This window comes from Stegastes partitus, unplaced genomic scaffold (genome assembly GCF_000690725.1).
Source record: "Stegastes partitus isolate 25-593 unplaced genomic scaffold, Stegastes_partitus-1.0.2 Scaffold122, whole genome shotgun sequence".
Lineage (NCBI taxonomy): Eukaryota > Metazoa > Chordata > Actinopteri > Pomacentridae > Stegastes > Stegastes partitus.
The window spans coordinates 120842-135660 of NW_007577853.1; the positions used below are offsets into that span (position 1 = coordinate 120842).

At 39.8% G+C, this 14819-nt stretch overlaps 1 protein-coding gene across 5 annotated transcripts in view; it reads right to left on the reverse strand.

Moving 5' to 3' along the window:
• The window catches only part of LOC103354825 (caskin-2-like), a 76179-nt gene that overhangs the window by 39053 nt on the left and 22307 nt on the right, over nt 1-14819 (reverse strand). For 2 of the 5 annotated variants that reach the window (XM_008278379.1, XM_008278376.1), the window contains exon 3: nt 632-683. In XM_008278379.1, the coding sequence (XP_008276601.1) occupies nt 632-683 (52 nt within the window). The other 3 variants (XM_008278377.1, XM_008278374.1, XM_008278378.1) reach the window with 2 other exon arrangements.

The following is a 14819-nucleotide window of genomic DNA, read 5'->3' on the forward strand; positions in this document are numbered from 1 at the left end:
CCAAAATATTTCCACAGAGACTCATTGCCAATTATAGAAAACGCTTGATATCAGTTGTTGCTGCTGAGGGTGGCCCAACCAGTTATTAGGTTTAGGGGGCAATTACTTTTCACACAGGGCCAAGTAGCTTTGAATAGTTTTTTTCCTTAATAAATAAAACCATGATTTAAAAACTGTATTTTGTGTTTACTTGGGTTATCTTTGTCTGATATTTACATTCGTTTAATGATCTTAAACATTAAAGTGGGGAAGATATGCAAAAAAATAAGAATTTGAGAAGGGGGCAAACACTTTTTCACAGCATTGTATATGTAATCACTAATTCTAATATGTGACATAATATGGACTAAACAAACTTCATGTTTCGCAATTGTATACTTCTGCAAGCGTGAGATAATAATTCTGACACATGCTATATGTCAGTACATGTGTGTGATTTGATTGTGAGTCACACTGAAGACATAAGACAAACAGGAGACAGCCACAGGTAGAGATGTTTTTTTTTTTCTTTTTTCAATTTGCACGTCAATCAAGACAGTGACTCTTCCATTGCATTCTCCTGAGTCAGCCTCATGCTTATTGCACAGGCTTAGACACACCACAGGCAGGTACACACATGCACTCCTCTTACCCATCTGGGTCTTGGTAGTTGATGTTGAGTCTCTTGGTGGAGCCCAGCAACTCTGGAAAAAGCGGAAAAAGACAATTAGTATTTGGTGACATATTTGTTTTCTTGTCACAGCTCTCCAGAAATCCCTCCAACCCTCGGTGTGTTTTCAGTGGGTTTTTTTTCCCTGCACGTCCCTCCATCATCGCTACTTCCATCAAACAGCTTGACAGTCCCAACAGGATGTTTTCCACATCCCCTGCTGCCCTCAGCACATCTGATACCTGCCTTAAACTGATATCCTATCATGGTTCTTTGGAATTGAGAGTGACAGCTATTAAATACAGACACGGCATGATAAAACATACATATATTTCTTTTTTCACAGCAGCATAAGAAAATAGCACAAGTCAGATAGCAAGACTGAACAAGTTCTTTTCACTTACCTTGGACGAGACACACTGCTACTTGTCCCATGTCTTACTTCATTCTCTCATTCTATATTCCAACAGGGAGCATACTGTAGTCATCCACTCTCTTTCTCTTGTCCTGCTTCTGCATGTGTTGCCACAAAATCCAAGATCTCTAAAAATGTACTTACAACTGATATTCTTGATTTTCTATTTTTAAAGTATACTTTTCAAATTGAGAACCAGTTGGCCAAACTGTTTGACACACTGGTTCCAGTAGTTCCATGTCGACGGCTACGAAGCTGCCCAAGATTTTCAGTGCAAGCATTGTTAAATAATTTCTTTTTAAATCCAAAGTATCAAAGTCAGATCTTTTATTGTGACATTAAACTTCTACCTGCATAATTCTCTTTTCTCTAGTATCCAACTCCACTCAACTCTGGTCACCATCCCAATTCTCTACTCAACCCTTAAAGTCTCATTTCGAATTTCATCAAACTAGACTCCCTGACTTTAAATGTGTGTCTGTCTCTTTCTCATACATTCATCCCAAGCCGCTAATGAGGAGGGGAAACTTTCCTCGCACAGCTAAATATCCTTTGACGTCCTACAGCAGAGATCCACTGTAAAGGCCCCACTGTCTACTGAGACCCACACAGGAACCAGACTGCCAAGGCCTCTAAATACAGCGCCATTCATCACAGTCAATCTCCCTCACTGTTTTCTCCCACAGAGGTGTGGAAAATCACATAAGTGTGTGTGTGTGTGTGTGTGTGTGTGTGTGTGTGTGTGTGTGCATGTGTCTCAGGGGGGCAGACAGAAAGACAGGAAGAGAAAAAGAAAGTTTGCAGTACAGTAAGAAGAAAGAAGAGATTGTGTTTTCATTTATAGCAGGCAACTGTCTGATCAGAATCGAAGAATTTCACGATTGCACACCTCACACACAAAATGTGGAGTTCAAAGTGGCTGACAGGTGTGTAGAGCTTCGACTTATATACAGGGGACCATGTTGTGTCCATGCTGGAAATCCATTCCAAATCTTTACAAAGTTTTATAATTGCCTAACCCCAACCATACTTCAACCATTTTGCATTAGATTTTTCCTAGCTTATTTTCCGTAAGGCGTGTACAAATTGAATGCATTCCACTAAAATTGCTGTGATCTGTGGATTTGCTTACGAGTCATATGGCTTTTTATTTGACATTGACCTTTGGGGATCTCTGACTTAGCAATATTAACTAAGAGCATAATAGCTTGTTGCACCATTCACTTATATTTGAGGTTCTCTGTCAGGCAGAAACTGGTTGTCTTCAGACAGTTATGATACAGTGGTCAATGGCATTTTTTAAACAAGTGAGATTTTGTGTTGGCAAGCTAAAGTAGACCTTCAGACAAAAACACAAAATCAGGAGGCTGAACAAACACAAATGTACACAATGGCATTAAATAATTAGACAGACAGAGGGGTTGGACGTTGGGCTTTGCCAAAATGGCATCTAAACAGAAGATCCCTGGTTCGCATCCCAGGGAGGACGCCTGGGATCTTTCTGCGTGGAGTTTGGATGTTCTCCCCGTGTAGCGTGGGTTCTCTCAGGGTTCTCCTGCTTCCTCCCACAAGGTCCAAAAACATGTTGAGGTTAATCGGTGATTCTAAATTGTCTGTAGGTGTGAATGTGAGTGTGCTTGAGTGTCTGTCTCTAAGTGTAGCCCTGCAATAGACTGCCGACCTGTCCAGGGTGTCCCCTGCCTTCACCCTGAGTTAGCTGGGATAGACTCCAGTGCCCCCATGTAGCAGTGTATAGATAATGGATGGATGAATGAATAGTTACAGAATGAGACTGAAAACTGACTTGTTGCAATCTTGTTAGCTCAGCCACTTAATATTCTTCCTGTGTGTGTGCTTACCACATCACCAAGCTTGAGAAAAACAACATTGAACATACAGGAAAAAACACAGAATGGATATACCTGGATTTTGGAAAAATGTCCAGAACTGGTGTTCTTGTCTAGAAAATGAGTTCTATGATACCATTAGATACTAAGACACTTGAACAAAAGCCAATACTATTAGGATGTGGAAATTCTCTTCACACTGGCAAAAAGTCCTCCTTCTGCCTTAAAGGTAACAGAATGATGGTGGCACTGATGGAAATTTATCACCCAGGCAGAAAAAGATGCTAAATATTAGTATTAATATTAATACAACTGGGATACAAAGCAGCAAAATTTCACAGAATTTACCTAAAATTTGATTACGAGTTAAAGCTTAGAAAGAATAACTTTAATTACAATTTGGGTTTTAAAGTTTTGGCGATCATTTCTATTAGTTATGATAGATATGATGGTAAATTACGATCCCTCTTTCCCAAATACATTTGACTCAGCTGGAAGTTTAAAACTTGTCTGATAATCTGGCTGCTTGTGTCTCCTTGTATATCTGACTTCCTGTTAGCCACATTGCTGCTACCAAGATCCCAGATATTAACTTAGTCGAGCAAAGCTATTATTATCTATCGGAAGGACTGCCAGAAATGTGAAAATGAGACCACATCTGTAATAAACAGAAACACATGCATAAAACTTGTGGGAAAGAAAAGTGGATTACATCAGCAAAGGGAATACTTAATAGTAAAAGGATTTGCTGTGAAAAAGCTGCGTAGAACAGAATATGAAGCAATTTGTGAATTTATAGCATATAATTAGGCTCCCACTGGAGCCACGATTAAATATTCTATTCTGTTTTTCTTTCTGGTTTATTGATGTTATTTTTCAGCTCATAAAAGTCGTAGAGGGAAAAATATTCTGATTTCCATTGCACTTGAGTTTTCCTTGTATAAAAACTTATGAAACCATCGATAAAAGCACAAAGACAGTTTTTAGTAGCATGGTGATATATTCCTGTCACGTAACCAGTAGTAAAATTTGATATTTGTTATTGATATTCTTGAGTATGCCAACATTTACAGGATAAAACTCTATGATTTTCAAGGGACTTCTTACAGAGTGTCTATCATTTCTTCCAGACCTCAGCGGATAAAGAAGGCATTCTCAGTTCCATGGTTAGATAATCAATTCAGTGGAGCCATTGGTGCCCTGCAGCTGCTTTTGGAGGAAATTCTTTACCAAAACACAAACACTAATATGCTCAGAGTGGGTACAGTCATGCTTTATATTTGATGTATTCATTGCACAGCAGTCCAATGGAGTTAAGGTGTATGCCTGTTGCAGAGCTGCTGAAGACTCACATGCAAAAAAACAGAGCCTGAAGGCACAAAAAGGCACATTGATAATGAGACAGATAGAAGGGCTGGGCGTTGGGCTCCTTGCCAAAACGGGGTTCAAGCTGCTCCAGTGGTATGGAAAGAACAAGGCCTTTCAAGAGTTCTAGTTACAACATGAGCCGGCATTCCTCGCATAGCACACCCACCATGCTATCCTACATGTTTGCAGTCTCTATGCATCTACAAACTGCCAGCTCCCTTGTTTCCCACCCTCTCTCTCGCCTTCCGTCTTCGCACAAAAGCAGCAGGACACTCCTTCTGACATCAGGATCAGTTAAACCAGCAGCCTGTTGACTTGAGGTCATCCCGAGGAGTTGGTGCAAAGAGATGTGTAATAAATCTCATGTATTGTTTTCTTGCAGAGACAGAGAGATTACAGGGTTTGCTCCCTGCTGAAGGCTGATGTCCACAGAAACAAAAATTACCACGAGGGCTGTCAGTATGGAAGCCCTCTATTGTTTTCTATGGTTACAACAAACAAAGCGAACACACCATGTGATGCTGTGCTTTGATAGCCTTATCAGATGCATAAGCAATGCTCTGAGCTACTGTTGTTATGCTCCCACCGCAGCTTTTTCATAACAGCTCAAGCATCCCGGACAGAAGAAAGGCATATTGGTGCTTTGATGTCGAGAACGTAGTTCACCGAGAAATGGAGAAGCGATCAAAAGAGGAGGTAAGTAAAGAGAGGAGGAGAAGTCAGAGAGAGGGAGACATGAATCTGTTCCTCCATTCAGGTGGGACAAGGGGAAAGTTTTTTTTAAAATGTGTGTGTCAGGTGTGTAAACAAAAAAACATGTAAAGGACTTTGCTGCAAGATGAGACGAGTGTGCAGCTTGAACTTCTTCAGAGTGGGAACGTGAGCTGGAGAATGTAAATAAAAAATAAAAGACCACCAAGACAAGATGACTTGCTTGCTTGGTTTCCTTCAATGAGACTGCAGTTGGCAGAAGCGTTTGTTGCACGGCTGCAGAACCCATTTTAAAATGTCTTTGATCATGGTCTCCACATGTAAAAAAAACTATGCATAAAAACACTGGGGAGTGGCACACTGGCATCAGTGTGTAAAGGCATTCTTTTTATATGCTGGCAAGAGATAACTATGATATTCAAGGATTTTAATATCACAAAGTCTATTAATGCTGGGATCACATTCACGACTATGAATCTATAACAGCCCAACAAAAACGAGCATTAGAGGAACATTGATGTGGCAGCCATCCCCAGCACAAGGACCATGTCAGAAAATTAGCTTTCTCTTGCATAGCAGACAACAAATGACCTCCTTAAGCGACACGACCTAAACATCTGCTAAAGAAGAAAAAGAAACAGAGTAAATTCTGACCATCTATGCCAGAAATATGGAAAGAGGTGTTATTGTTGCATTATTTCATGCTGTCCGGAGATGAAGAGAACAGACTAATTTAAAAACAGTTGATCAGTCATGTTGTCAAATGTCAAAACTTGTTCAGAAAAGGTGCTTCCATGTCCTATTAAGTGAATTCACCCTTTTTTATAAGATGTCAACAACTTCCTAAAGCAAATGTAAATGTTTTTTGGCAAAATTAAGTTTTTTTTTCAAACTTTTTCAAATGTGATTTATCAAAAATGTGCAAAATGAAGCTGATCTCTGGCATCTTTATTCCAGTCACAGATGTGCTGGGCCTCACACTATCAATCAGATAAATAAGCTGTATAATAACTGTTTGTACAGGTTCGTGCAAGATTAATTTACAGGTGCCTGACAAGACAAAGGAGACATAAAACACACAGACTGAAAAGGTGAGATTTAAGGTTGTGATTAAAGACATCAACACACTCAGCTGTTCTAAGATCCTCAGCAGACTGCACGAAAAACAAAAGCTGCCCTACCAAAAGTTTCTCTCCTACAATTGCAACCGACTGAAACACTCTTTGCAGAGGATCTGACGGACAATCTTGGTTCTTAGATTAGAAGCATGCCAGTCACAAGTCAAAAAAGATGGCAAGCTCTGACTGATCACACGCCAATGTATAGTCTGCCATTTGTCTGAGACAAGTCACAGCAAGAACTTTTGACTCTCTGATCGTGTTTTCTGATATGGAGCTTCAGCACAAGATGAAAATCACAAGTCTGACATAAAAGAGGCTCTAAAGGTTGGCACACATGTTAGCAAACTACTGTCCAGTAATACATCCAGCAGAGCAACATTAACAGTCATTTGCTTAAGGCTACAGCACCTCCTCAGAGAAACAGCTGGCTCTTTAGCAGCTAAATGCTCCACTAATGCCCACCTGCTTCACTCACTTTGTCTGTCTTTTGTTTGATGATCCAGGGAGCACAAAGTGTGTTTATAAGAGTCTTTCCTCTTAAAACAGCTGCCTGCTTGTGGCTGAAAATAAGATGGATGAGATCTGTCATCGCTCCAGACTGTAAGCAATTTGTCAAATTTTGGAGAGTGCTAATGAAATTTATAGCAAGAAGCATCTAACTGAGTCATTTGTTCTTTTAACTCATAACTTCACTTTGCAGCTTTTAAGTAGCTCTAAATTTTGTGCTGGTGCTTTTAGTGCAACAAGTGGAAAAAGTTAGTCTGGAGCCCTACATAGTCTAAAAGAACTGATGGAAAGCTGCAGAATCTGGTAATGATTTAGGTCACTTTGACATTACACAGTCAATTGACCCATTATCAATAAAGAATATTGATTAATGCAACAATAAAGATGTAATATTGGTGAGTCCAGCTGTCTAAGTGAATCAGAATCTAACTTTTCTCTGCATTGTAACATAAAAGATTGGTCTAGTGCATGTCATAACTTGCTTTGTAAAAATATTTCACATACTGTGTTGATAGTAAATGTAGTCAAGACATTTTGGAAAATGCATCTGACATTTGCCCTTTCCTTTAACAATCTGAGCATATTTGCCTTGTGATGAGAGATGTGATGATAGCGTCTTGTTTGCCACATGTCAACGTGAAAATAGGAGTTATTCTAAAAAGGCTTTAGCCCCTCTATTTCAACATTAAAAAACGACACATACATCCTTTAACTGCTTTATTGACAAAAATAAAATAAAATTAGAAAGAAATGTAAAAAATAAAAAAATAAAAATAGAAAACCCCACCAGAAATTACAGTGGTTACTTGCAGGTTAGGCTCTTTATAACTTTATATCTGGAAAATATTACAGCTTCTCATTAGCAAATGAAGAAAAGGTCACTTGATTCAGGAGTTGTGGGTCTTGATAAACCCCCTCACTACGATGAGGAGGAGGAGGAGGTAAAAAGCGTACAAACAGCAAGACCACAGCTGCCTGGGGCGAGAACAAAATACAGGGGAGTGAGGAAAGGGGGTAATTTAAGGTCATCATACGTCTCTGGCGATAAATGGTTTGTGGTCAGGTAAGGACCTCATCAAGGGAAACACTTTAACTGAGGAACACATCCATCTAACTGCACTGATTACTGAGAGGGTAAACACAATCCCTCAAACCAAACCAAGGCAGAGGGGGGCCTCAGCTTCACTTCAGCTGTCCCACAGGCTTCCTAATAAGGCTCATTCTTTGGACTGCTTTCTGCATGAAACACGCTGTGGTGTTACAAAACAAGATCTACAGCAACACATGTTAAATATCACCTATAACTTGTTAATTTATGAACATGTCTGCAACTATAAATTAACTTTAAAGTCCCAGATAACAGTGTCTCCACCAGTGCCAGTGTCCTTGGCAGGTGGTGAGGTGCTGACCAAATCCCTGTTGGAGTGTCTATGTGAGTTGAAAACAATGTGATTAAACTGGGATGTTAAGTCTCACCAAGTGGGAACCATCATTCAGCTGAAGTGAGGAGGACAGAGACAGAGACTGGCTGTGTCAGCTTAAACTGCTGCCCTCAGAAAGGAGAAAAGTCGTTCCAGATTCAAAAATAACTCCAGCAGAGCGGTGAGACATTTGGCAACAAATGTGTTATTGGCTGCGTGTTTCAGAACCAAAAGTTGCCCTGGATGGAAAACTCTAATTAAGTTTTTAAAAGAATAAAAAAATCCATTTTACGTGTCTAATTTCTGTGTTTACTTGGTCACACTCAAATGTGTCTTGAGTCTGACTTTTTTTTTTTACTCTGTTCTGTGAAACTTCTCATTTATCCTGAACATCTACAACAGAAGTGAAGAGTGCAAAGTTAGTCTGACCCACACATTCAAAATAAACACAGTAATGGAAAATATACGAGAAATACTAGTGTTTACACAGTGAAGATAGGAGACAATTATGGATATGAGTAGTGAAATATCCATAGTATGTGCAGTCAGCAATTTTTAGAGAACTGGTAACACCATGTTGTTCCAGGTTTTGTCTATATAATAATTAATAATAATAATAATAATAATAATAATAATAATAATAATAATAACAATAATAATAACAATAATAACAAAATTCATTTTTTACATGGGCTGCAAGGTGGCTCGGTGGTTAGCATCGCTGCCTTGCAACAAGTAGGTCGCCGGTTCGCGTCCCAATGAGGACACCCAGAATCCCTCTGCATGGAGCTTGCATGCTCTCCCTTGTAAATGTTTGTGTTAGTTATCTAACGAACACTAATCTTTCTCCTCGTCATCATCATCACTAACTGTAGTGTGGGTTCTCTCCGGGTTCTCCGGCTTCCTCCCACACAGTCTAAAAACATGTTGAGGTTAACTGGTGATTCTAAATTGTCAGTAGGTGTGATTGTGAGTATGCTTGGCTGTCTCTATGTGTGATAGACTGGTGACCTGTCCAGGGTGTCCCCTGCCGTCACCCTAAAGTCAGCTGGGACAGACTCCAGCCCCTCTGCAACCCTAGTGAGGATGAAATCGTGTATAGATGATGGATGGATGAATGGATTTATTGCATTATAACTTTGTCATACTGTACTAAAGACTTTTTGGACTTCTCTCTACTTAGCCATGTTTATGTTGCTTCCACAGAGGTGCAGGACTTAAATTTACTTAAATACTGAAATAGGATTATATTGAAGTAAAAAAATTAGCCCGCAGTGAGTAAAAATTTAACATCAGCAAGAAACACAAAGATAGTGCATAAATGTAATTTTTAAAACACGGCAACACAAACCAAACTGATGGCAGCAGTCTTTTAGCAGCATTTTGACAACAACATAAGGGTAGTTTACTTCAGGAAATGAGTAGTTCACTGCCCATTTAAAAGCAGCAACACTGTGGACAACCAGAGCAAGCAGTCCTCTGGTTGTTTGGTTTGTGCTTAACTTTGAAATTTGCTTTGGCAGGCTGTGTGGTATTTTGTTGCCTAGCACGACATGCTAAGTAGGAGGAAAGGTGGAAACAGGTGGGATGATCATTCATTGGCGTCTTTGTTGCCTGGGAATGTGTACATTAGAAGTTTGCCTGCTTTTGGTGCTCTGGTCACTCAGCTGGTAATGTGCCAATTTCATCAACAAGGGCAAAGTAAATAATTTGAGGAAAAGTCCAGCAATACACGAACAATACATAAAAAATGTCAATGCATGTTTGATTATGGAATCTTGTACAATTTCATATGATTACTATGGCAGGTATTAGGGGCGTAACAGTACCAAAAATGCAAACTTTGGTAGATTTTCAGTACAGCGGAGAGAACATTTTTTAATAATAATAATTAAAACATTCAAAAGTGTATAACAAGCCATCATTTTTACTGTAACAGTTAAATGCTGTATATCAACAAGTCAAGACTAAAGAAAAAACATCCATAGAAATGGCTACCAAAACAACTGCAACTGCAAGTCATCGTCAACATTTAGGGTGACTTCCGCTTTAGAATTGCGCACTGACACAAAAGTGATCAGAGACTTTGGTGCCTATGTTCAGTGTGAGCTCCACATGGCTGCCAGCCAGCTGACTCCAACAAAGCATACAGCTTTAAAGGCTAACGCTGCTAGCATGCTACAGCTAAAAGACAACAACGAGTGCACTGGCAAAACTTTCTGGGTGGGAGATAAGGTGACCACAGGACATACTGAGAGGACGTTTAACACCACATTGCATACCGAACCACTCCTTTAGCAGAAACATCTGTCAAACTGTCTACACTGACCTATATCTTCTAAAGGTGAGTGTCTGTTATACACAGCTGGGGAATATTTATTCAGGCAGAAACCCCTCAAAGTCTTGCAACCATCTGAAAACACTTCAGTGTTTACCTTGTTTAAACATTGTGAAAATGAAACAGGTCTGCTAAATGACACCCTCTGTGTGGATTAGACTGACCCGTTGACCTGGTTACTGGCTCAACAATCATGTGTGTAATGGTCGCCCCTTTTGTGTGTGATGTTATCTGCATCACCGAAGTGGTAAAGTAAAGATCGCAGTGCTATTATTACAAAACTTTTCCAAAAGTGTTTAATGTCAATGCTTAACATAGAACTAGACTAAAATTATGTCCGTAATCAGCTTGCAGCCGAATTTAGACTTTACCAAAATGTCACTGTCTGTCTGCCGTAATGTGCTTAGGAGAGACATCTGATTGTCAGGTGTAATCAGGTGTAATCCTGCTAAGTCACAGATCCACGGCCGGATATGTGATGCATGTTAATGCCGTTGGGTGAACAGAGGTCGGTACATCTGCCTGCAGAGACAAACAAGCCCTAAAGCAAGATCAGCACCGGCCTTTAAATAGGTGACTAAGTGGCTGCCAAATGAGGCTTCCTGACAGAGTCATACCAGAACCCCTTTTGTTTTACCTCCAGTTGTACAGGGACATAACAATTATGTTGCACTTGAACTGTGAATGGCAAAATAACTGGTTTGTTGTGTGTTTTTATGACTATTTATCAGGCCTGAGCAATTTTTTTTTACATATCAAAATGGTGGTGTGATTTAAGGACAAAAGGACAGTATTAATTTGTGAAACCAATTACAGAACAGTTTAAAGTCTGGGTAAGATTTGCTGTGTATGGTAAATCCTAAACCTCCGCCTTTGTGAGTCACTAATTGCATTATGTAAAACTGCAGTTCTTTCAAACCGATCAGCTGCTCAGCCCTACTGTGTTCAACTGAACAGAGTTTACTAGTTTCTCCTAGTTTCCTACAACTACAGGGTAAAGACCGGGTAGCATAAACACTACACACCACACACCCAGGGGCATACACATACACCAAATTTGCAAAGTGACACACTTTAGCTTCATCAATTCTTTATCAATTACTCCAGTGCTAAATCGCTTGCTATAGGAAAAAATGCTGGAACTGGGTCTTGAGAAAACCTCTTAATATCAAAACAGCTCCAGGCTGTATTATCCAATAAATTTGCTCCATTGTTAAAAATGAAGAAAGTAATCTCCCAGGGTTCTGCTAGCAAGTAGGTCAGATGCACTCAATATTTGCTGACAATGAGCCAGTGTGGAAATGAAACAGATGATCTGTTGTGTTGCATTGTGTATTGGTGTGTGCACGTGAACCAGTGTTGCTACATCTGTATACTTCCCCCTAAAAACCAAGGAGTTGGAACAAGCGTAAACACACCTGCAGGCATCATATTACATAACGTGTCTCAACCCTCCACCTTAGAGACAAAACATTTTACATACCATTCAAATCATCTGTTTACTCTGCTTGCCCAACTCGCTGCACAGCCCCTCCTTTATTTCCATGCACTCTTCCTACAACTATGAGCCCTGAGGCTGTGTTCGACTCAAAATATTGCCTTGGAGGAAAACAATTGTTAGTTACTATTATTTATCATGCACCTATTATGTAGTGAATTATGATGCTATTGTCATGGACTCTGCTGGAACCTCTGGCTCCTTCTAACCTCATTCCCCTCCTGTTCTTCTCCACCTGCCAGCTGTTACTGCCACTGCACAGTGTCCACCTACATAAGCTCCCACTGCACCACCTGCCAGCCTATCAGATAACCTACCTGCTCCCTCTGCCACACAGACTCATCTACTCATCACAGTCTGTATATATACCAGTCAGTTTCTTATGCTCTTTGCCAGACTGTTGTTTGTGCTCCTGCCTGCTTCGTATCCCTCCTGTTGTTTCTTGACTTTGACTAGTGCCTGATTCTGCATCTTGGATCTCTGTCTGATGATTTTGCACCTGTGCTTGATCAGATCGATTACTGGTTTTCAACTCTGGAATGGACTGTATTACCCTCTGTCTACTCGTCCTACTGAAGTAACTTCTTGCGCTGTATTTCAGACTCTGCCTGGTAATTCTGCATGTGAGACTTACCTGAACTCTGACATCTATATACCATACCAGATATAGTATAAATTTGCCACCCATCAATACAGAAATGTTGAATTTTATTATGGTTTTTGCATATTGTAATATTAGGTTCCATATCATGGGAGAGAAGGTTTTATCTATTTGCCAACTCATTTTTTTTCCTGGGTGTACTTTGGTATTGCTACTGAGGTACAACTGGACATCTAATGGTGAATGGTTGTACATCACACTGCAATTTTTTTGAGCACCGCATGAGGAAACCCTCGCATGTGTAATATGCTTGGTTTTCTGCTTGGGCGGAACAAAACACCCTATACTGGGCAGCTATGCAAAGTTCTTTCAAAGAGGCTATAAATGTCCTGCAAATAGACATCACAGCTATACAAATTTATGTACCCAGAGAAGTGGACACTTAATATATCATTCCACATGACAGGCTCTAATTAGATCATCTGAGAGCATTTTAATTCAACATTATGATATTAAAGGGTAATTTACAGACACTGGGGAATACACTTAATATTACTAATGATTATAAATGATACCAATGTCAATTTCGCTGCTCCACTGAACACAGTTGATGGTATCTGAGAGTGAGAAGCTGGTGAGGAAACAAATGTATTCTTAGTTAAACCCACTTAGCTCAGAATGCAAATATTTGATGGTTAATTTGATCTTGGCGTACAAGTGGAACAACAACAGGCCTTATACTAGTGTTGCACAGTATACTGGTTCTAGAAAAGTATAACAATACCTTGCTGTTAAAAACTATTCTGATTTCCATTTTATTAGTACTAATACAATAATTGATCAGCAGTGTTTAGCTAAGAATAGTATTTCTGATTATTACCAGCATTGTGCCACAGTGGGGTGTGTTTGCAGTGTTCTGCTTCCACTCCATGCAGGTATACGAGGTGTGGCAACTGCTTTTTTCCTCACTGTTAGTGTTCATTGCCCCAAGCCATGACTGTAAATCCAACTGCTGAGGCTGACTATCCACAGTTTGTTGATAAGGTAAAGCAAAATATGGAATAATTACCCTTATGTAGCCGACAGTAAGCCCACAGGCACCACAAAGTCCGTCTGCAAAGGTTAAATCAAAGCTACGCAAATTGAGGGAGCCAACATGTCCAACTTAGTGTAGCATCTTGTCAACAGACATGCAGACTTGTCCAAAGGGTTAAAAGAGCAACGGGTAAACAAATGCGATAGATAATATCTACATCATGCACTGAACTATAAGACAAACATGCGATTCATTTTGTAACAACCAAACTTTATTCATTATCAAGCTTAAACAAGGTAGTTTAGAGCAATAATAGCTGTTAGACTGAGGTTTATCTTTTTTAGCTAACTTAATGTGGCCTATATCTCTATATGCAAATGCAGTGCTCACCCTGGTAACATTTCTTTTACCAGAGCTTGCAAGCTGCTAAAAGTCAGTCATTCACATGCATGCAGATCAACAACAGTTGCAACTGAATTGCTGCACAAAGAGGGAAAGTCTCTAATTAAATTGTGTTCTTAAGTACCACTGCACTTATCTCTCGAGGATTTAACCTTTTATAACCTGCAGCGTGACACTGGAAGGTGGAGAGATGTGAACGTGTACAGAGCTGATTGTAACGAAGCGTTCCTCCAGATCTGGACACACTGTAGTACAGGAATCCACTCCTGTTCTATTGCTCCTTTTAACACACCTCCCACTGCACTGACAGTGTCAATAAATAAAAAAAATAAACATTTTAACTGAAAATAAATAAATAAATAAGTTCCATGTTTTGTGATCCATTTTCCATATTTTTCCTGATGTTTTAGTTTTTTTGTTTCACAGTCAGAATTTTGGTATTGTGACAACATCATAGGCACAACGACGCTCAGAGCAACAGCCCCATTTAAATATTCAGTCACAAGAATCCATAACTATCTTCAACCAACGAAAAACACACACACACAAAAAAAAACAATACAATACATCCATTTTCCTCAAAGGAGACAATCCCTTTCCTTCCCTTTATCTCTGTGTTGGGTATCAAGGCAGCCGCTTCCTATCCCAGAACAACGGGATGCAAGGAGAGGAAATATGACACAGGTTCATGAAAAGTTCACCTGCCTGGAAAACTTCTGTGTATTTGTTGCAGAGCTTATGCTGGCTCATAATCGTTGAGTCTTTGATGGTGGAGAGTTGTCTTCAGTGTCTGCTGTGTGCAGCAGTTTACCACTGTCACTTTCTTTTATAGTACAATTTTCCAAAAAGCCAAGACTTTCCCATCTCACTAATCACAGTAGTTTGCTTGCTATGCGACTTGTTCT